This window comes from Stegodyphus dumicola, chromosome 3 (assembly GCF_044657685.1).
Source record: "Stegodyphus dumicola isolate Sdum_Otavi_A_Nest chromosome 3, ASM4465768v1".
NCBI classification, from domain to species: domain Eukaryota; kingdom Metazoa; phylum Arthropoda; class Arachnida; order Araneae; family Eresidae; genus Stegodyphus; species Stegodyphus dumicola.
The window spans coordinates 40,056,947-40,081,908 of record NC_140770.1 but is presented as its reverse complement, the minus strand read 5'-3'; the positions used below and the strand labels follow the sequence as shown (position 1 = coordinate 40,081,908).

Below are 24,962 nucleotides of genomic sequence, written 5' to 3'. Positions count from 1 at the left end.
GAGTTTATAGTTAATTAACTCGAAGAATTTTGTCAATTGTTTTACTAGTAGTTATTTTAATTTGGTATTAATATAATTTGCAGAGTTTATAGTTAATTAATTCGAGAAATTTTGTCAACATATTTTTACTAGTAGTTATTTTAATTTGTTATCCTTTTCTATTTTCTCTTATTACCCTCTCGTTTCCTCGTCAGAATGTAAACTAGCTATATTTAAACTGATGTAGCGAATAGCCAGAGCGTTTGTGAGCTCACGTTGCTATCCTTCCAGCTGTTAACCTGTGTAGGTTCCACTGCTGTTAACCTGTGTAATCTTGCCTGTGTAAGTTCTGAGTCAACCTGTTAGATTAAATTGAATTGTTTAGTCTTGTGCTATTTCTATTACGTATCTTTTACGTTATCAGCGCAAGTGGTCAGTGTCTGTAAGCACATAAGTCCGTGCCGTCCGTAAACTATACTGTGTTCAAATAAAGAGTGTTTTACACCCTTTACCTGGTAGTCTTCATCTTCAAGCCTTTGCGAGAAGTCGCAAGGATTAACACTTAGGTAGATCCAGTTACATATTATGTTAGCGAAATGAACTAGATCCCACAAAGTTAAAAGGCATTAGAATTCAAGAGCATTAGTAGCTCATTATAAACAACTCAAGAGGTCTTTGCTGTTGAAAGGTTATACAGGCTTTATCTGCTGAAGGATCTAACATGGTATTGCTTTAGCTAAAAAGCTAAGGAGAAGTAAACAAATAAAAGAAATGCAAAATAAATCCTACTGTCTGTCAAACTAACTTATAGCACTTATATTCAGCCTACAGCCTATAATGAAAGAGAGAAACTAGAAAGAAAAAAAAATAATAATCTTTCAACAAAAGAAACACAACAAACAAAACCACTAATTAGTTGAATGTAAACTCACGAACTTTAAAGCCCTCTTAAGAGGCTTACTTACAAGTCTTCTACTTACTTACAAGTTTTCTTTTGTAAATTGGGAGATTCCTTCCTGAGGGTTGCGGAAGCAATATTAGAGTAGGTGACGCTGATGAAAGTTGTTTGAAAGTTTCTTCAAAATCCTAACAAAAGCAATCTGCTGAGGTCTTCTTCCCAACGGTTACAGATAAGTGATGCAGGTCAGAGCTTCAGGGGGACCAAACGGCTTGGCCAAATTACTTGCTCTTGAAAACGACAGACCTATTTTAGTCGACTTGAGAATCGATATAACTATATATAAAATTTGAGTCAATCTAAGGTTCCTTCTTTGCCTTAGTTTAAATACCATCCAATACCTTAAAAATTGGAGATTAAAATTACTATTATGATAGAGTTACTGCCGAATCCAAATAGCAGACTTAGTTCAAAGCTATGTTAGAGAAGATATAAATGGAAATTTTTCTCAAGACTTTTTTCACACTATGTGCATTTTCCCGTAACTCTGACTATTAACAAAACGCTTCTTAGTATAATATGAGATCATTGTTGGAGACGGCGGCTGCAGACAGACGATTACATAACGGCTCGGCGAAGGTCAACAGAAGGAGCGCCGCATCTGATTGAACTATTTTTTATTATTCTTATTTTTTCTTTAACTGCGAACTAAGCGGGGAAATTCCCTTTTCAATCAGTTATGTATGCACTTAATAGAGTAATGTAACGTTTTCAGCTTGTGTAACATATCCATATTAAATCTTTATATTAATAATCCCTGCTGTGATTATTTAATTTGTAACCTGCACGTTGTAGACCTGAGAGTTGCAACAATCATATTTTCACATAAATTAGCTGCTAACATCCCGCTTTTAACCATTAAAAGCACACTTCTTTGTAGTATAAGACCATATTTTTATATAATCAAATTACTTATATTTCTCTGCACGAATTACTAAAATCTCAACTTTAATTTACAAACCTTAATAAAAATTCCTGACCAAGCGACTCTGTGATAAAATAATAGTTCCATTGCTCGAGATACGAGCACCTCTATATACGAGAAATTCGAGGATACGAGTAAAGTATGAGCGAAAATTTGACTCGAGTAACGAGCAACGAGCCAGGCTGTTGGTATGCGCGGCGCCATTTCCGACTGGAGGAATACCCCTCGTCAGATCACTCCGTATTCTTTGATCTACGTGTTTGTGCTTGCGCGAGTTAATTGTTTATTAAATTTAACGTCAAAATAATTATTTCACGATGCATCCCAAGAAGATTGTTCCCTCAGATAGTGCTGCAAAAAAAAGAAGGAAGCCATGGCCGTTGAAATTAAGAAAGAAATCATAGATATACAAGCGTGATGTAAGAGTGACGAAGACTTACGACCTTTCGACATCGACGATTTGCACTATTCTGAAGAAGCAGGAAAAAATTATTAAGAAACTTGATGTAGCCAAAGGAGTCATCGTTACTTCCAAGCACCGTCCAAAACTCCTGGAAGATGCTGAGAAGCTGTTGTTGGTGTGGATTAACGAGAAGAACTTAAAAGGTGGTCGGTGTCGGAGGATATCATAAAGTTAAACTACGGTTATATTATTTGCCAGTGTTATTTGGGGGTGCGGAACGGATTTACTGGATTTCCATTATTTTCAATGGAGAAGTTTGTTTCTAGATACGAGAAATTTGCTATACGAACTCAATGCTGGAATGAATTAAACTCGTATCTCGATGCCACTATAGTTCTTTTGCAATTAGATAAGCAACATCTGACGCAGTATTTAAAGCGCGTAAGTATAAATATGGTTCGATATCCAATTAACTTCGATACATTTTCTTGTCTGGAAATACAATGTTAGAATAGGAATTTTCGTACAAACACGATCTTACGTGCATGCGAGTTCACAATGGATTGAATGCGCACAGAACTGATGAATGCTTAGTGAAATTTATTTTCAAAAATAAATGTAAAATTTTAAGGTTACTATCATTTTGAATAATCAGCTATCTTGTGATTTAGATTTCTATTGTCACTTCTCTTCTTGTTTCCTTACCAGAATGCAAATCAGGATCGAGAGTATTTAAGCCGAGGTTTTTCGGATTAAGACAAAGTGTGCTACTGCTCCTCAAGGCCAATTGACTAGGTTTTGCTAATTTAGATAAGATTGTCTTATTCGGCTTTGCATCACAGTTACCGACATTTTCTTACATTGGTGCGAAAGGTTTTGAGCCAACTTCGAGTTAAACAAAATTTGTAGTCTTTGACTAATAAGCTGAGTTTAATTTAAATGTTTTCAGCCAACTTCGAGTTAAACCAATTTTGTAATCTTTGACTAATAAGCTGAGTTTAATTTAAATGTTTTGAGCCAACTTCGAGTTAAACAAATTTTGTAGTCTTTGACTAATAAGCCTAGTTTTAAATCTTGAATTTGACTGTAACCTTAAATTACATTACCACAAGCGGTTGGCTGATCCTGCTTAACACGACATGTGCATTTTTCGTTAGCTTTCTAATTTAATGAAATGATTTATTAAACTTTCTCGAAACTCTGTAGTTCTCTCCAGAAAGAGCGATAATTTGCTTTACGCCTATTTGAAGTTTGATATTGAAACGTCAAACTCTGTAATATAAATAAATTAATAAATACAAAAAAAAAAAAAAAAAAAAAAAAAAAAAGTATGGTTCTGGAAATTTTTACAGAAAAGTACAGCTCTTCTCAGAATGACAGAGTTAAATCAGTAGTTACTACTTCAAACTACTTAAAAGGTTAATTACAAAGCAATGCAAAGCGAAAGCTCGCACGGTGATCTGTCAATAAAAACATAAAACTAACATAAAAACATAACATAAAACTAACTGATGCTATTTCCCGTCTTATATAGTTTCCCTACTGAGAAATTTGCAGTACCTTTGATTTCTCGAAATTGCTGGAAGGCATACGCACTTACATAGGAGTCGGACTAGTTACAGTTACACAGGGATAGGACCAAAATGTCGCCAAACCTGGTGATTTTTTGACAAATTTGGGGATAAAATTAGTTGCCGAAAACATCAATAGATTGACATTATCTTGCTCAATCAATGTTAAATGGTGTTACGTCTATAACCCTATTTTTCTGGTGCATTACGAGGCCTTTCATGTTTAATTAAGATATTCTGCAATTTACCTATAACTTCATTAAAATTGATAAATATTAATACTAAATTCTTAACAATATTACGCAGGAAAGTAACAATTGCTTGTAAGAATTTTTTTCTCCAAATTTTGTTTACTCCCTCACAACTCGAAATCGGCAAAACTTATTTTGCTTGAAAGCAAATTTCACACAACCATCCCATTATAGTTCCGAAAGTTTACCCAGTTTTGATGATGTAAAGGTTTCAATTCTATAAATTTCTTAACAGTGATGTTTTTTTCGATGAAGTTAAATAGAAAGTCCCATTTTAGTTTAAAAATTACTCATAGATCCATGATTTCTAACTCCTAAATATCTATGGGTCAACAGATCATAGTTTAAGAATCGGTGCTATGGATAAAAATCATGTAATGAGGCATTTGAATGAAGAGGTTTGAATAATCTTTCAAAATATCATTCCGAGAGGTTTACATTTCAAGCAGAGTAAGACAAATTTTACACTAATTAACTCAAATTTAGATAATGATACATTTTAATATAATGACATTTCATACAATGAAATCATTTTTCAAAAATGTTAAAAGCCCGAAGAAATATGTTTTAGTTACCTTAAACGCTTCTGCATGTAGAATTTCAAGTTTATTATGATTCAGATTAAGGGATACTAGCGCTGAAAGATTCTCCATGGCTTGGCTAGGAACTTTTTCGAATCCATTTTGAGTGAAGTCCAAGGTTTCCAACTTTTCTGCAATGTCACTGAAAGCAAATTCATCTACAGAAGAGAGATTGCAATGTAGAGCTATAAAATGCCTAACATCTAGGCCTGTCAGAAGGTGGGACGGTAAGTTGCCAAGGCGATTGTTCCGTAGTTTCAAGTACCAGACAGCTTGCTTCGTCTGAGCAACAGTTGCAAAAGCTTCTCGTAGCTGTTCAATTTTCGCATTTTCACAAGAGATGTCCAAGCCGCGTGATTTTTCTTGGCAAAGGCAAGGCTTTATCTGAAGCCGTGTTGGACAACCAAATCGACCAGCTTCGCACACACTGAGAGCTGTGATTATGATGAAGACTCCAAGCATTATAGCGTAAACATGTAGGTCATCATTTGAGTGATCTGGAGAAAAAAGAATATAATTATACATTTTGATTCTCAAGTAGTATAGCAAGCCATTAAATTTTGTATCAATTCCACAATTAACTTCAGTTCAATAGCGTAGAACCTTGATTACTTAAGCGCCAATTACATATGGTTTCGCATTATTATTAAGTCAAAACTCTAAGATACTATTATTATTCATAAAATTTTTGTCGTGAACTATTTAATGAACACATAGAAAATACAGGCAAGACATATTCTACAGATGACTTTTTACCACAGGAAATAATACTTTAATTAATACTAAGATTTTTCATTTTAACCAACAATAAGACACTATAATGCCACATTTTGATGCTGAGAAGACTGCAGAGTACTAAGAAGTTGCTATGGAACAAAAATTTTTAATATACATTTAAACAAAATTCAAAATGATAACATGCATTACAAGAAGATTTGGACTTTATTTCAAAGTTCAATGAGAGAAAATTTTGATATTAAAATATGACTATAACAATACCTACTTCTATTCATAGTACTTGTAACAGCATGCAGTCACTTGTGTAATAAAGGATATATGAAAAGCTAAATGTGTTTTGAAAATATATTTGCTTCCTAGAGCAAAGTTAAATCATGCGAGAGAAGCCTTTTTATAAGACTTTGTAGAAGTATAGGCTCGCATTCACGATATACACAAGGAAAATCATAAAAACTCCCATTGCAACCAGACCGCCAGCCTGAATCTGACAGTCGAACTACTAATATTCAGTGGTTTTACTTTTTGGTCGTTAAAGGTTAGGTTAGGTTATTTAATTACGGCAAAGCCTCGAGGGCTATCTGCCTAAGGGGCTTTCGTGGAGGACGTTCTAAGGAAACCTGGCTCATATACACATTATACGTGGGGAAAACCACGAAACCACCCATGCAGCCAGCTCGTTCGCGGAATTCGAACCTTGGACCGAACTACCAGTGTTCAGCGACTTTACCACTCGGCCGTTGGTGGGCCAAGATCGTTAAAGGACTTCATCGGAATTTTGATGTACCCGAAGCAAAGCCAATTTATTTTCAGGTACACAAAATAGCGTTACTGTAACTTATTGAAACTTTAATATGTATGAAATTAAGCTAAAACACATTTAGATTAAGCAAGTACTTCCTTGTCAGAATTAGACCACTTTAGACGCAACAGAATATTTAAATGAAATTTAGGGGACACAGAAAACTCTTACTTACGATGGGCGATTTTGCGTATACGCGTTTTTATAATTGTCTCAATTTAATTAATGTCAATTAAATTTTACGCGGTACTTTGCAGAGCATCGGTAGCTTTGCAGTAGTCCTCATAAATGATTGGCAGTTCATGAAGCAGTTACTCTTTTTAATGATGAAAGAAAGGGTAGATTATCTACTCTGAGATACCTGAATATATACCCTGGAATTAATTGCATTACTGCACAATTCAGGAGTGACTATAAACGTGTAACTTCTTCGAAGAAACGAGTAATAGCTCGTATGATTGATGCTCGTCGCGCCAAGCGTCATGCAAAACTGCATGAAATTAAAAAGACTCATAAAGCTGAAGGAGTAACATACCTTTCAGAAGCATTTTAATGCTAATAGTGGGTGTATAATTATTATATGATGAATCTGTATTGATATATTTTGTGCATTTTTGCTATTCGGTGTAATTTCACATCACGACATGAATTGCCGTGTTTGTGTGAATGTTGTGTAAACAGTTGAAATTTCTATCAAATACAAAATAAGTAAAGAAAACAATATCAGGTGATAAGTTTTTCATTTTATATAAAATTAAGGTGCAATAGTAATAGTTATTGGGTAATATGTGGTGCAAAAAACTTTAAAGTCATTTTTCTCAAAACATGATTTTTCATTATTGCGCGCATCATAACAATTGAAAGATTCAATATATTCTAATGAAAGTTGTATCACAGATACAATATGTAACTTGCTATAACCTGAACCTAAAAGTTTCAATTTCCATTTATATTTTGTTATTTTTCTGGGTTCTCAAAGTAATAAAAGGTATGCTATTTTCAGTAACATAAAACCACTGTTTTTAAAAAATGTAAAATTTATATATATTTAAAATTTTAAAGGTTCAAAATTATAATAAGACTATAATAAATATATTACAGATGAAAATATTTTGAAAAAGCATATAATTTAGGAGTAATCTTGCGCGCAAGCTGATATTACATTTTCAGATTACGTAAAGTGCCATATAGATTTCAGCATTATTAAATAATTTTTTTTTTGTATTTTATAAGCTTAGTCACGTCTTCTGTAAAAAATTTATTTGTTTCCTGTTTATATATTATGAGATACAGTAGTTTGAAATGGTCCAATTTACTCGACGTTTTAGCCTTTTAAGGGAGGTATGACCACTTAAATCATTCTGTAACTTCTTGGGCCTTTAATAGCGAATTTTAGTTCACGGACAATTTTTTAAATTGGTGTATTAAAGTATGCACGTTTAAACTTCTTAATTTTTATTATCAAAGATCGAAATTTAAAAGCGTTAAAACTTATTCTGGGAATTTAAATAAAATTGTTTTGTCTTTCAAAGACTGAAGGAATTAATTCTACAACATTCTATATACGATCGTCCAGTAAGGTGAACTTTCAGAAGCAGATTAAACATACTCTAAAGAAATGTGAAATCAATAGTGGTGTTTTTTTAACCAGTCATCTAACTTATAACTCGTATTTTATTTTAAAATCTATGCACCTTTTTAATACATTCTTGGAACAGTTTCAATTAAGAACTTTTCAGAAAATGTTTTAATAGTAATGTTAGAATAGAGCGCAGTTCAAATCGATCGTATAATAAATTAAGTCGAATCACTAAAATTTTCAAAACAGAATTAGAACTCCGAGTAATTACAGCAAACTGCACTAAGCGAAGTAATTCAGAAATGTCTGATCTTGGCCTTGCATTCGACAGATAAATTTGAAAATGATAGTCCTATCCCAATTTTTGATTTTAATCGGCCCGCTTAGAAGATTGACGTGACTGATATCAGAAGTTTCAATTTTTTTTTCATTATTCGTTGACTACAAGAATCGATTCTCCATTTATCTTTCAAAAAGCCATGCTCGACATTTTCTTTCGCAGTACGATTTACAAGAAAAATGGTAAAAAATGTTCCTTATACTTTTTTAAGCAACATGTCTCTGTGAAGTCTTGACAGACTACAGCATTGATTTGAGAACTAATGTTGTGTCACCTTAGATTTCATCAGAAATCTAACTCGTTAGTTAACAGAAACGAACGGTATAAAATTACATATTCTAATATCTGTATGCAATGAAAAGCTCATTCTTCATAGCTTTGTTTAACAGAACAGCCCACTTATTTTACACAGTCTTCAGTTGTTAATATATACAGCAGAGTTTCGATAATTCAGAACTCTGTAAAGCATCTTTACGTTTCAAATGTAATTCTTATTTGACATGAACATCTTACTGGGACTATTTACTTATAAACATAGCTTATATGTCCAGAGAGAACTACATATTAAAATTCAGATTATTTATTTGTGCCAATCTAATCTGCATAAATTTCAAGACATCAATCCTTCATAATCCAGTAATTGTTAGCAATCGTTTGTGGACTATGCGCACAAACTCGCATTCTGATATAAAAAATCCAGAAAAAAAGATGAAAGAATTAAAATATTGTGATATGAATAACTCATACATTCCTCCATTTTTAATTCGGTGGTTGAAAGTTGAATTAATCTAACTGTGGTAATTTATTCTATTTTAAGGCAAAATAAATTCACAGTTTTATGTTTCTTCAAATATATGAAAATAACAATATTCTGATTTTTGACCGAATGACTAAAAAAGTATGTTTCATCGGACTGTTAAAAGAATTCAAAAAATTGTCATTTTGGTTTATACGTTGATTCCAAATATACATAGATATGTTACAAAAGTAGAATTCTGAGCAAATTCTAGTGTGGTGTTTCAAAACAACAAAATAGGCAAGCATTGCTGCAGCCATATGAAATCAAAATTTTCTCTGCTTTAAAAATAAGCAAAACGCAATCTTGCTTGGAGATAATTTGAAACCCAAAATGTTCATGGCGTCTGGAAAGACAAAATATTCTTTTCTGTCATTGCCAAGAGTGCTACTGTTTAATCACTCGGTTTATATATGAAGAAGCTACAATACCATCAGTTAAAGATGTGAGATAAAATGCATATTCATTTCTGGAAAGCAAAAATTAAAATTATAATTTCAAACTAAAATTGACAAATATTTGATGAAAGCGCAACTTCGCCATTTTAAGATGTATTTATGTAATTCAACAGATAAAAAAAGGGAAACAAAAACTAAGCCTATTATGTAATGGTTGCATTTTAATCAGAGCTATTAATTGAACGCGTAATCTTTTTTTTTTTCGATTTTGTAATGTTTTATGTAATTTTGATTATTTTGCTACACCTCTTCAGAACGTAAAATACATTATTAGTTTTCACACGCATTTTAAAATGACGAAAATGAGTTCATTTCACTTTTAAATGACTACAATATCTATGCGCATTTGGGATTGAATTTGCACAATTTTTAACATGTCAAACAGGTAGAGGAAGGTTGTAAAAATATGCAGAAACTAATCTTTATGTTTGAGATAATAAATAAAGCAGGTCAAACAGTAGATTTCGGCAGGAATATGTGTAATCTTGACATAAATCAAGAGTTTAAAGACAAATAGTTGAAAAACAGAGAGAAAAAAAGTTCTATGTCGCGTCCGAATGTTCATATTCAGAAAAACCTGCAAGTCTACAAAAAAGTGTCATTGTAAATTTTATTTTGTTCAGTTGTTTATGTTCTGAAAACATATTTTTAGAAAATTTTCCCCTTTTAAGATGGAAATTCGGAGATAGACTGATATACTTCAAATATTAAATATTTATATTCGCACTTGTTTAAAAGAAGATATGCAGTCCAAACCACATTTAATAGTAAAATTTCTGAATCTCATTTGAAGCTGTTGCTTTGAATAACTTCACAAACGAATTTTAAATAATCGTAGCATCTCTCGAGAAATGAATTTCTCTTTGCTAATGCTAAAAAAGTGCTGAATGAAGAGCTGCGAAAATATTTAAAATTTGCGTAATATTTTTATTCGAAAACCACTGAAAATACTAACATCTACTATGATGACGTTATTTTTACCCCGTTCTTTCAACCGAATAAATGGATATTGGATTTCTAATAGGTTTTTCTCCCTTAAGTATTTTTATGCTTATGTGTTGGAAATACTTTCACTTACGTGTCAAGAAGTATCTTTTGCTTTTCTTTTATCTTAAAATCTTTTTAAATAATATTTTGGTTTGAAAACACATTACTCAGAATAATGGTTTGGCATGTTTTGACCAAGATTGATTTCACTGTTTTGACGAAGATGGAACTGAGTCCTGAAAAAAAGGAAACAGAAACAAACAAAAATAAATAAATGAAGATAGTTAGAAGGAAAGAAATGAAGTTTAAAAAACGAAGGAGCTTCTTAAAGCAGTTTAAATTCTTTAAGTATAAACTGTAAAAAAATTGTAAACAACCAAATAAATATATTATTTGAAAATTTTAAGGATCTTCACTTTTTTTTCGAATTTTTAGTTTAAGTAAAAAGCAACTTCGAATTAGGGTTTAGAATATAAGCTCCACAGTTTTCCAATTTAATCTTTTTTATTATTATATTTACTATGTCTGAGTGTTGTTAATGAAATGAATTTTTTAGAGATGGTTCCCTTAAAAGAGTAGTTTAGAGTTATAATTAATAAACAATTATAACAATAAATTATAATAACAAAATACCTGATAATAATATCAATCTTGTTTAATTTCATGGACTTATTCTGATGCTACTGTCAGACAAGTGAGATAAGTCACAGCAACAACAACACAATGTTTAACGATAACATCATTAATAACAATAAATTAGTATAAATGTTATCAATAAATTATTACAAATGTATTAATATTAATTTTTTAGAAATTAATATTTTCACTATAAATTAATTAATAACTTTTTAATAAAATAACACTGTCTAATACATTTATGAAATTTGAATTGGTACATCAAAGTTATTAGAATATCTCTTGTGTGTTTTACATGCTTTTCGTATCTTGTATATTCACGATATTTGATTTTTTTAACAGTTTATGATTCACGATATAAAATTACTCTTAAATTTACAGAGCCCTAACAATAACGTAGAAATTCAAGTAATTTCGCTCTAGCTTCTAGTAAGTTTCAGACAGCCTGAAAGAAAGTGTTCTAAATATAGGTGAAGATATTTCTTATGTTAGAAGTGCATGTAGTTTCAGTATTTGAATTCATTTTGTCCAACAACTTCAGCTTATCCGCGTATCGCCATTTACCTGTATATGGTCCGCTACAGTGCTTTAAAAACAATAGAGGAAGTTTACTTGAAATTGAATTGGGAGGAAGAGAGGATCGTAGTAGAAATGCTTAATGATCACAAAGCGTCTTTATACTACATCATCATATTCTAGAAAAATCATACAACCACACAATAAAAAGTTTTCTCTTTTCAATATGTTCTGAAAGAAAATCGTTAACCTTTCAAATAAACTAAAACAATAGCGATCTTGGACATGTATCGTATAGTTTGTACGCCTTTTTCATATCAAAGGAGATAAGTAGTAGTTAGCAGTCTACTCTTCAAAAACATTTTGTATGTTTTTCTCCTAAAAAACAGCCTTTTATTCGTAATGGATAGGCCTTTCTATAATACATTCTGATGATGGGATTTTTTATATGTTTAAGTTGTTGATTACGCGTAATTTAGCATTGTTGCAAGAACTTTAATTAGGAAGTTACTATTTCTAAGGCGTATTCCTTCTCATTAATTACCCTTCTTATAAGAAGGGCCATAGTACAGAGTAGTCTTCTTCTCCAGACTACAATTCGAGGGTGTAAGCTTGGAGATATTGCTTTCTGGGTTTACAACGAGTGCAATTATTCCATTACATTATAAGCGTTATGAAAAGTTTGCTCCCGTCACAAGAATGAGAAGGTAAAACAATGACAGAATATTTTATCACACTGGCTGACCAGGTCGCACGATTTAGAATCACATACCAGATATGCTTCCTTTAACAGAATACAGAATACTGTAAGGTGAGAGAAATCTCTTAAACAAATATGTAAAGAGACACCATCTGGGACAAAAGTAACTCATGTTATAACATTGTTCATCCGGTGTTGGAAATTGAACCAAGGAAATTTGGGAAAGAACGCTTAGGTTTCTTTAACACAGAATAGCTACTACTTAACATGCCTCTAACGGTTATTTGCCAGAATTCTCATCCGTTGAACCTCATCCGTGAATTCATTCTGAGTGAAATATTTTACTGGTAATGATTTTCAGACAGTTCAAGCTATCAAAAACGAACGCCACGGCCAATCTATGACAGTCATGAAAAGAAATATCTTACAGATTCTTCGTGGTATGGCAGGAATACATAAGACTCCTCGTGTGTTCCAATGGGTGTTACTTCAAAGATAATTTGGCGATAATCTTTTAACATTTGAAACAGAGCTTCCATACTAACATTTTTTATTAAGCTTTTGCAGCAAAGTGCTTTATTCCTACCCAAATCACTTGCTAACATTCCGCTAATTGAACTCACTTGCAGAATTTATCCATAGTAAAGTGACTGTCAGTTTCATTGCGAAGTTGATTCCTAGTAATACTAAAGTAATAAATAGAAAAAATACGAAATACGAATAGTAATTGCAATTCACACCTGCACATTTTGTTAAATACGAAAGGATAATTGCAAAAGTTTGCTTCCAGGTTTCTTACATGCAACGTAAACACCAGATTATTTCTTCATAAAGGAATATTTCCAAAGCAGGCGGCCATTAAATGCTTCTCCATAGAAAATTATGTATGTACCTTCTGGCTAATATCTTTTCTGGTATGATTAAAAAGACATCCAAAAGGGAACTGAAAGCTAAAATTTTGGAAAAGTTTAGAGTAGTTAAAATCTTGTTTTGCAATAATAGAAAGAGAAAATAGTGAGATAATGATTGCAATAATATTCGAAAACAAAACAAATTAACAATGGAATTCCAGAAAGGCCTTTCCTTTCCTAACATTCTCTTTGATTTGATTAAGTGTCATCTAATAATATCATATCACATTTAGCTTAGTACATATAACATGGAACTCTAAACATTTAAGTTTGTTTTTGTGAAAGTACAAAAACATTTTATTCGAATTCCCCCCTTTTTTAATGTGAGCTTTTGGATGATGAGCAATTATCAAATGTTATTAAATGAAGGAATTTACAAAAATTAACATAAAATTGCTTGAATTAAAAATAAAAAGTTTAAAACCGAAATGTATTTTGTAAACAAATACTTAAAAATTGAGAAAAGTGACAATTTAATACCTGTCTAATAAATTATTCCTTAATTTGCTTTACTGCATGGACACACAGGATATGAAACTTTAAGGTTAACTGGAGTATTAAAAATTATAGCCTTAGTACATAACGGAGCAGAAAGAAAAGGAATTAAACGTCGCGACAGTTTCAAGACCAACTTTACATTAAAGCGCCGTCACGTGGTGTTAAGCAGTCATACAGGATGGAAAGAAATAACTTCAGTGACAGCAGCATCCTGATTAATTACAGTTAAACGTATACGTGCAAGAAAGAAAAAGAGCATTGCATAAAGCCCCCTTTTCAACATGAACGTACTTCGCTCAGATTTTTAAGTAAAAAATATGACCTTTAGTGCGAAAAATTTTTAGGGCTTTTATTAATATTTATAACTAATTTATCAATTTGAACTTATTTTATGATGAGAATACTAATTGTGTTCATACAGTAACGGTGTTTAAAAAAGGACATTCGAAATTTAATAAATTTCAATATATTAAACCATGAATATTCGAACTTCGTTCACAACAATGAAAATTTTAATAGTTCCGGCAATTTTGATAAATAATTGTTATTTTTACTAATTTATTTGCATAACTGAGGCCTTATCAGAAGTCACAGGTTAGTGTTACGAAATTTTCTTATTCTGCTACCACGTTTGTTTTCCATCGGTCGGAAGACCTAATGCGAGACAGTTTCTATAAAAATTCCTTCTCAAAGCCATGACTTCTCTGAGACTATCTAAATGGTGTAATTGAAGACACGCACACTTCAATTAGCCAGTGGTCGATTTCTTTTTTCATCTATACTTTCATCTACATCCTGACCTTATTATATTTTTATGTTCAACTTATATCGTAATACTGTAATAGAAATGTCTCTCATGCACATTCCCTCCTTGTCCAGGTCCTTTTTTCAATATTCCTCACTTTACATAAGTTCCTGTGGGCATTGCACTAAACTGTATTTTTTTTTAAATTCCATTGATTGGATGTAATACACTGATGTCTAATAGATTGTCGAGGACAAAAAGAATGTCTACAAGATTCCCCGTGTCCGCGTACTTACTGACGGACATTAGCAATGATCTCAGGTATTTCACGCAGAAGCTGCTACTAGATCCACTGCTGCTGTCCACTGGATATCATCGGAATGAATAAGACTCATAATCATGCTTTTAATGTGCTCCTGCAAGAAGAAATCTATGCATACCAAATATAGTAATCGTGTTGTTCAAGGAACTTGTCCTCCCCATCCGATCTAGTGTGGGTGATCTATGCTCCCAAAGTTCCATTAATAAGAGTATGTTCCGATGATTAGCAATTTAGCAGCAGTGTACTCGGGAATCCTTCTCTGTACATTCTTTAAGCAACCATATCGTTCTTCATGCAGCACATTAATTCGCTCGAAAACTTCCCGGGAAATGACGATTTACAGCAGTGGACTTTAGCACCTGTCAATCTCCTCAAAGCTTTCTACCCGCTGAAAGTGCCATTTCTGCACAAAAATTCTTTTACAAAATCTGATTATTTCGATCCTCCATACCTGCCTTTAGATTTTTGCCAGGTGCTTTGCATCATCTTGTATAAGTGAAAAAGCATTTTGAGAATTAACAACGTGACTTCTATGTGTGTTTGTGATGTAATATGCCCAACACAGATAGCTACTTAGTGAAAGATTTTGGCTTGATTATTGGTGAGGGTGGACGGATGGTTTTTCAAAACTCCTACTATTTAAAAATACATGATACAATATTTTCTCACATTTTATTTAAAATTTCATTCATAATGTTACTAACCATTGAATTATGGATATTCCGTGCTGTAATTTGAAAATGAACAAATAAATTATCCATCTGTTTTTATGTATTTTGTACGGTAATACTTTCTTAGAATTGGTTGAAACAAACATTTTAAATTAATTTAATATTTTTATTAGACTGGTGTCAACGAATGAAAAATATTGTTACATTAAAGAATTTACTTTCGTGACGTATTGAAAATTAATTAGATATTAAAAATGTAGTCGATATGCTGTTCTGAAACATCTCCGTCTCTGCTAGCCTGATTTACATCTGAATTTTATCTTTGGCTTATAGCAGATATAACATCATGAAAGTAAATTTAGTGTAAAACTTGTAAGATCGGGTTACGAAAAACATTCGAGATCCTGTCAGACTCTCTGAGATGCGTAAACAAGCTAGAGGGACAAGCCTATAAATAATTATATCTTTTCAATTGAGATGTGAAATTTGTGTAAAGGACATTAAAATATTTTTGAAAGGAAAAAAAGAGAATATCGATAAGAATAAGATGCAATGGATAATTAAACGAGGTAACACTGATTCCCGAAAATCTGTTATGTGGATTATCCATGCATCATCTCCAGAAAAGTGTCTTGCCTTAGATTTGAAGAAGGGGAAAAACGTGTGACGTTTTGAAGGGTAGTTTATGAAATATCATATTTTATCAAATAGATCTCATTGCTCAAACTTGGAATGAAGTGAAAAGCGTAATGCTAATTTATCCCCAGTAAAACGGACCTCCGATATCCTAAATTAGGCACTGAGCCTCGTTGAATCGTTGAAATGATTTTGTTAACTCCTGAAAAAGACATAGATGCGTTAATATTGATAAACTAGAGAAATAAAAACTATAGGACTTTATCAGACCAAGGCATTATTGATGCAGTTATTTAAGATGAAAACAAAACAGTAAAGTGGACCAAAGTAAATCCCTGGAGTGTGTAGACAAGCTTTCAGACTGTACGGTAGAATAAAGTAAGTTCAGATTTAATGACATCTTAGCTGCTTTGTATCAAGATCAAAATGAAAGATGTAGGCTATAGTAGGCAATGTGGAACATGTAGAGAAATTTTTAGACTATAGGGATAAATAAGCTGAATTAAAATTTAATGACATCATAGATTTGCACAGTGTTGACCAAACTGTTTGGAACAAATGTCAACACAATTAAAAAAAAAAAAAAAAAAAAAAAAAAAAAGACTGTTGCCAGTAGATAAACAAAACACCCGTAAAAGTTTAATTAGTATTTTTAAAGTTTTAAAAACACATTATACATCATTAATTTTACAATTTAATTTTATTATTATCATTAATTTTTAAAGTTTATGTTTTATGCTATCAATGTATCAGCTATAGTTTTAGTAATCCATTTTCAGAATATTCGAATAGTTATCTAGGCATACTTATTCGTTAATTAGCATAGAAAATAAGGAGTTATGTGCATTAATTTTAGATATCAGAGAAATGTAAAAAAGTTCACATTACAATACTACATAAAAAAATTTCACAATCTCAAAATTCTTCGTAATTGTTTTTTCTGTGTCAAACCGTACGGCATTTAAGACCTTCATTCAATCCACATGCGAACATGGAGACGTAATTTAATGTTATATGTCAATTGATTGTTATTGTCATCAGTTAAGGCTGCAATATAATATTAGGAAAATGAAAAAGATAGCTTTTAATGTTCCAGTTTCATCTCCAGAAATTACAAAAAAGAATTAATCTTTTTGTTTTCATAATAAATGTTTTTCTGACAGATAAATTAATACTAATCCAAAAGTGACGATATTAAACAGATGCTTTATGAACAGGCGAATAAATTTGGAAAATGTATTATTTTAGGATATGTCATAAAACCACTGAAAAAGTAAAAAGGAAGTACATTAAAAATGAATTTGTATACGCGTAAAAAAATTTTTTTTCTCACTTTTTTTCCCGTGATATAATTTGGATTTCTTTTGAATATAAAAACGAACAAGAAAACTCTTAGTGTTAGTTAAAACCATTACAGGAAAGATTACAATAGTTTATTGAACGTTAATTTAAAAGAAATATTTCTAACAATGATGTGACATTCCCAAACCTTATTTAATGCCATTCTGATTGGCAAGAATGTCAAACAATATTCTTTAAATCCAGCAAAAAGTCCTTTGAAGCTTAGAAGAATCACTAAATATTCGTTTTAATACATTTACTTGTTTTATAATACAAAATAAATTCATTTACTAGCTTTTTTTTAAAATTTATTCCCCAAGTAGCCAAGAAATAAAAGACCTAAAGAATTCTTTGTGAATCCTAGCTTCTAGCATGATGTAAGGAGATTATTTTTGACAAAGACACAATTTTAAAATGAAATTCATTAAGCCCAGTTTTCCAGTTCCACAGATGTTTAAAAAAGGAATTAAATGAATGCAATGCAAAAAAAAAAAAAAAAAAAAAAAAAAAAAAAACCTCTCTCAGGAATTATAATTAGAAAGAAATTTTATAAAATGAAGGAAAGTCTTCTACCCTGATGTTAATCCTCAGAACGTGAAAAGGTTTAAGTACAGAGCTTTCAGAAGAGGCTTAATTTTTATTCTGGTAGCACTATAAATGTCATGCTTTTGACAGTCCAGAAGGAAAAAAAATCTCAGCAAAAACTGACGTTTTTGTTTGCAGTAAAGGTAATATATATGATTGATGAGGATAAAGAAATATTGCTCAGTTGGCTTCATAATTAGTATATGTAGAAATAAAAGAAATAAACATATCAGAAATGCCATTCATTAAGCATGATAAGACAGTTGTAAAATTTTTAGGGTTTAATGAAATTAAATAAAATAAAACGAAATTAAATATAAAAGTTTTGACATCAATTTTGGTATCGTCGAATGTCGATAGAAAGTATTAGGTCATTTATAATGCTTTTATGAAATCATTATGTTTTTGTTATGCTTTTATGCAGCATACATGAAAGGTTAGCTGTGCTTTTGCTGACATTGGAACCACGGATCTTCCAGTTGTTCGATGAATATGTTAAACATTTATCTTACGACAGCACGTGCAAAGGAATGCAGTAATTATTTATATTCTTACCCATCCGATGGGCAAATGGAAACAAATACCCGACCCAGTCGTACAAATCCAGGTGGTTACGAGTTACCGTCTACCACATTTTAGTTCAGAACTTACTACTTTACAGACTGTCCTTGACAGTCATTTCGGACTGTCATTTCAAGATTTTCATTGACTGTAATTTTGGACTAGGAAACATGAAAATTCAACTATGCTTCGTCGGAATTTAACCAAAGATCTTCCACCTGCTAACAAGAACGTGCTATACACTTACATCACTAGTGCGAGCACAGGAGGAAGGAGATAATTCCTCTTGAATAAGACATAGTCACTTTGTCTACGGGAAAACACCAGAGAGCTATCTTTTGAGGATTCATAAAAAATTAAAATACAATAAGTAACTTAAAAGTGAGAAAATAATGGCATAAAAGTTGGAGTTTTTACTACCGGGTTAAAAACAAGATTAAAAATCGATAAAAAATAATTACTTCTTATATGAATATAAGAAGCCTTCTGCTCTCGAATTCAGCATATTTCAGACAACCTTCATATTTAAATGTAAGTTAAATGCGCAAAATAAATTGCAGTTCTAGTTATATTAATTTAAAACTAATGCGAAAAAATAATAAATATGAATCAGAAATAATATCCTCTAATACAAGTTCCATTACAAAGAAATTATATATAATAGTAAAATATTAAAGTATGTACTTATCACAATATATGCAAATGCGTATTCCAGTGTATACAAATAAGACATTTCCTTAAATGCCAAGTCAAGGTCATACCTCATTTTATTAAAAAAAAACGATAGATTGAGGTTTCCTTGAGCTGAGGTTTTCAATATAAAATGCAAAAATATAAATTTACTAACCAAAAATCCAATATTTTTATTTTTAACCCTAGAGTAAATCATGGCAGTTTGTACACAGAAATTAGAAAAGAATGCAAATCTCACAAGTATAAATTTCTATTGAATTTAAAGAGAACAAATATCGACAAAATGAATGATAAGCTGTAAATTCTGATGTTGATTCTAGATAAAAAAAGATTTTAAGAACTCTTGAAATGACCCTTTTTAAAAGAAAAACATTAAAAGCGAATAACCTATGTATATATTAAACACAACTAAGGAAAAGAGAAATTTCAAATTAAATACTATATTTTATCAAGTTGGTACTTAAATTGGGGGAAATAAACTCAGCATTAAAAAGAATTGAAGCAGAATAAATTATTTATAAATGTGCTCCGATGAAAGGCTTTTTATGCATGATAAAATAAAAAATTATTATTGTAATATGTATTTAATTTCAATTTTTAAATGATTTATTTTCCAACACGTACACGTTTGTACATGAAAAAAAATTGCTTTCGAATATACAAATACTTTTCTAGTTAATTTTTACTTTTTGAATATGAATTCTTAAGGAAATGAATAAAAGACTGTCATATAAAAGGAATAATTTAAAAAAGTAAATAGGAATGAAAAATTAAAATACACTCTAACTGAATCTTTGGTAAAATGTTATTCAACATCATAACAACGTTAATTCGAAAGGATTATGTGTTTCGTTGTAAAAGCGTGCTTTTCGGCTTTAGTTAGTTACCTTATGTAATAACAATATAGCTTTAGGGAAGGTTAAATAATATTAACGGTTACTTTAAATTTCATGGAAGGAAAGGCAAATAGTTTTGTTGTAACAAACGCTGAAAAAAATCAAGCGAATAAAATTAACCAAATAAAGACCCTTTCTCTTCGTATAATTAAGCAGCAAAAGAGAGCAATAATTCCTGTCGCTGTTAAGAGTCAAGTCGTGGGTGTTCGGTGCAATGGAAACGACGCTGTTTTGAAAGAAAATTATCGTTTGTGCTTGATTGTCGAAATAGCTAGAAATTTTAAAAATTCCGGAAAGCTGAAATATATATAATACACACACATATATCTATACATATATAAACATACTTTATAGGAGTTTAAACATAATAGCATTGAAAAATGTGTCCAGCGACATTTTATTATTTGGATTGCTTTCGGACCTGGTAAAGAAATAAAATATAGACAGACTGTGTACGAAGCCTACTATTGTTAACGAGTCTTTTGTAAAGCGTTGAGTTTAATAGTCTTTTGTGTAAAGCTTTGAGTCTATTATTGTTTAAGAATCTTGTGTTGTGCAGAGTTAAAAAAATCAGTTTGTCTCTCTAGTCTTGAAGTAGGGAATGTGCAGTGCATTAAATTGATTTCTGATTGTATGGAGAAAACGTGGTGTGACATACTTTTTGACAAATGTAAAATGATACAGGCCTTTTTGATGGTACAGGCTTTTTTTTGCATCAAGAGTCAGTTTTAATTTACAGTTAGGTCTAGCAAAAATTTTGTCGGGAAAAAAAGAAACGAATTAAAGGTGAAGCGAAATGGAATTAAGAAGAAAGTTAAAAAGTGGAGTTATCTGAACAGTTTTTGCGAAATGACGAAGAAAAGATCAGAAAAGAGAAGAACTGAGAATGAGATAGGACAGTGTGGAAGTATGGCGGATTTAGATAAGAAGAGTGTTGATATGAACTGATTTTAATTTGCGAGTTGAAACAAATTGAATGTCTGTGGGACATCGTTTCTAACATTGAGTTTAAGAACAAACTGATTTTTAGGAATTCCTTTTCAGTAGGCGACTGATGTTCCAGTTTACTAATATCTAAAAGAAGACTGTTTCTTGTGGGTCTTTGCAGGTTTCATCTTGAGATGATCTAGAGATCTGCTTCGGATTGCGATGAGATGAGTGACGATCAGTATGCAGGTTCCTATCTACGACATTTTATTTATTTGAAATTACTTTCTGAGTGTCTTCCCTGATTCCGATTCGCGGTTTCCATTTGCAGTTTTAATTCCTATGATTAATTGTAGCAAGGTGAAATGTTCCGACCGAAAACTTCGAAACTTGATATCTTTTCCACTAAAAGTTTAGGGATAGCTCTTTGCATCAAGAACTAAGAGTCTGCTGCTTAGTCATCACCTTCATAGACAAAAGAAAAGAGACTGGTTCAACTTGTACTTACAGAATCAGTTCTCCGTGACAATATCACCTTAAAAGTAGTCCCCTTCAGCATTCACACACTTCTGCATTCGGTGCTGCCATTGCGGGCAACAGTTCTGGAATGAGGGTTTTGAAAGGCCCTTCAGGAGATTCTCCGTTTTTCCTCTTCAACTGAGATAAAATGGGTTTCGTTTAAGCAGGATTTTAATAAATATAAGAAGGTTGCATGGAGCCAAATCAGGGGAATAAGGAGGATGCCCTATCACAGTAATTTTTTTGCTGATCAGAAAGTGCTTGACAGATAGGTCACTCCACAACTCAAGCCTTTTTTCCTAATTTTTTCATGAAGTCCTTTTAGTACTTCAATTCAATGTAGTAGGTGTGCGGGATAACTTTACCGAAACAGTTGTTGCCAACTCTACTCTTTTTTCAAATTATACACTTAGTCTCGTTTTTTTTTGTGTGTCACACCTCGTACATGATGACAAGACTAAGTTTCCACTGCATTGTAGGTAGCATGTGACGGTTGAAATATGATAAGTCACTTACAATGCCGCAATATTTACAGGGTGAAAAATGCAAAAACCAGTGTCATACTTGAAGGATGTAGTAGTTTTGGAGACATGAGATTGTCAAGACGTACTCTAACCTGAATTCATGGTAATTACGTTTTGATTTTTTTTCCAATTCGTCAAAGTTCTACCTTTAAAAAATGAAGACACCCTGCAGTAGATATGCTTGCAATTTTCCTGAAGCGGTTTAACTAACTGCATTACGATCTTTGTATGTAGAAAACCATGCTTTTATTAAGCAACGTTGGAAAGAAAAAGGTAGACATTGCTTTAACTCACAGACTACTATTAACGTGATTACTCAAATTGTATAGATAATTAAGATATTCGGAACGAGAAATGTAAAAATCAACTTTGTCATCACCAAGATCCAAACCTTAGATCTCCCAGCTGTTAGCTGAATGGTCTATCGATTTACACCACAACAGCATTCATTGGGTAATGGGATATATTCACCCACATTTATCGAAGGAGTTGGGAAAGGGATGAGATTCATTTAATGAGATTCAGCTAGTAATGAATTATTGCTCATCACATTTTATTTTAGGCTTCTCGATTAAGACTATTAAGCATTTTCAAAAAGAAAAACATAAAAACTGGCTGTGCTTTCTCCAGAATTACAACCACAGATCTTCCATTTGCTAACTTGACTTGCCATGTTACATGTGTTTGCAGTTAGAACGCATATAAAGCAACGCAAAACTTGCACAATGAAATTGCACTATGAAAACCTGCGCCATGAAAAAACTTGGGAATATGAAATAACGAACAGAAGTAATAATCCCTTGTAAGATGTCACATAATTGCTTTGAAAAATGACGTGAATTAACTGAAAAATTATGAAATTTATATGCAAGTAATTAAACTATATATAAAGTATATATTATCTGCTGTTCTTACAACTTTTTTCCATGTAAAATCTGTTTTCCCTGCTTTATCCTACATTCTATTTTTGCATGGTTTTATATTCATTCAAACTGCAGGCACATGTAACATAGCATAATACTTTAAATCAAGTCAAACTCTATTGCGATGAGATTTTCAGTGCGCCATATTATGAAAATTCAGCCTTTGTTTACAAGATGTATTTATAAAAAGCTCTAATTTCTAAATACCCATTGAGATGAATACATGCGAGAAAGTCTCCCAAGTAGCGCGGCAAAGTCGTAACGACGTTGCAAACTGGTCACCCGGATGTAGCAAAAGCGTTGAAATATGTCGTCTTTAAGACGCCCAGATATCCTAGAAACTCCACTGTTTTGCAACCGTTGCAAAGACGTATTTATTACGTCTTTGCAGATAAGATTTATGTTGAATAGACGTCGTTATTGCGTCTTTCTCACATTATATTTCGGTTGTGAAAGCATCGTATCAGGACGTCTTAACGACGCCTAAATGTTCGCAGAATTCTACCTCTTTGCAACAGTTGTGAAAGCGTCGTTATGACGTCTTCGTGTTACATATTGATTTATGTAGAAAAATGAGCTTAATAATTAATGTATTTTTCTTCTTTTTTTAAAATTTTGTATTTTGTGTATTTTTCTAAATATTTTATCATTAACTGAAAACCAGAAGAGAATACAATTTTTTCTCTTTAGACTAACTATGCATAATTAATAATAGCATTAATTATTTTCAGTACTTTAAACTATATTTTTTAAATAACTTAAATATTCTAAGTTAAGATCATTTTAGATTTCATCCTTTTTTTTTTCTTAATCCTTTAGTATGTAAGTGAGAGTAACTATGAAAGTGGTTATTATAAAAATATAACAATAATGATAGGTTTTAAGTAAATAAAACTCAATTAGACACAAATAAAAGTAAAGCTATATATGTGGGTAAAGAAAAGAATGTTTCTATTTATAACAGCATTATCACATTTATTTCTGTTAAATCTCAGAGACAACGCTGTTGGAAAGAGACGGCTACCGACCTAATGCAACCTAAACCTAAGAGGTGCCAAACAGGATTAATGCCGCCCGGCCCTTGTTCAATCGACAATATAAAAATTGCCCCTGTCATGATAAATTAGGAAGCGTAAGGTAACATAATCAGTATTTTACCTGAACTCAAGTATAAATTTATTCGCGTGTCATAGTAAAAAATATAACTATTAACTTCTATATCTCCGAGATATGCAACTGAAAGACTGTATAAAATAGTTAATAAATGTGATAAAAATATTTCATACAAAAATATACCTAAACCAAAAAAAGTTCCCATATTCATATCTAAAATGAAATAATAACCTCACAAACAACATACATGACAGCACTATTTAAGAAAAAACATGAACTATCAGTGTGTGAAGGTATAAATAGCAGAAGGAAGGTAACAGAACTAAAATTTCCAATTAGTAAAAATGTATTTGCGCTTTTTAAATAGTAAGCATTTTAAAGTGCAATAATTATGGATTGCAGTATTTACTAGTAATGCTGATGTTTCTTAACATCATTTTTTTTTCGTAAATGTATTTACTTACTATTAGTTTCTACATTTTAAAATAGTGATAGGTTACAATGATCATTTCATGCACTTTTTATAATCAATAACTTTTCTTTTGATACTGTACAGAAATAATTTAAATAATATAGTATGAGTACGTTAAGGTAAGCTTATCATTAAATAGCACACGATGGAACTTTTTGTTTTATTATGAATTTCTTTTTTATCACATGCACATAAAATGTAAGCGAAGAACTCGCTAAAATATTTGTAATGTCAATATCGCCAAATCCCGAGTGTACCGTATACTAAGATTAAACCAAGCATTTTTAAATGCACGGAGATGAACAAAAACGTAACAAACAGTTCATCAGAACTTTTATAGGTAATGAATTTCGTATTTTTGTTCACAGTTTCTCTAATTTTGATGTCAACATTTATTAGTAATTTATC

General features: G+C 31.6%; 1 protein-coding gene across 2 annotated transcripts in view; it reads right to left on the bottom strand.

The window, feature by feature from the left end:
* The window catches only part of LOC118182465 (uncharacterized), a 458,248-nt gene that overhangs the window by 45,426 nt on the left and 387,860 nt on the right, over positions 1-24,962 (bottom strand). The window contains exons 1-2 of one of the 2 annotated variants that reach the window (XM_035351810.2): positions 13,609-13,705; positions 4,663-5,165 (exon numbers count right to left, since the gene is read on the bottom strand). In XM_035351810.2, coding sequence (XP_035207701.1) covers positions 4,663-5,130 — 468 coding nt within the window. In that variant the 5' untranslated portion in view covers positions 5,131-5,165; positions 13,609-13,705. Of the gene's footprint in view, positions 1-4,662; positions 5,166-13,608; positions 13,706-24,962 lie in introns of those variants that run through there. The other variant, XM_085812781.1, reaches the window with a different exon arrangement.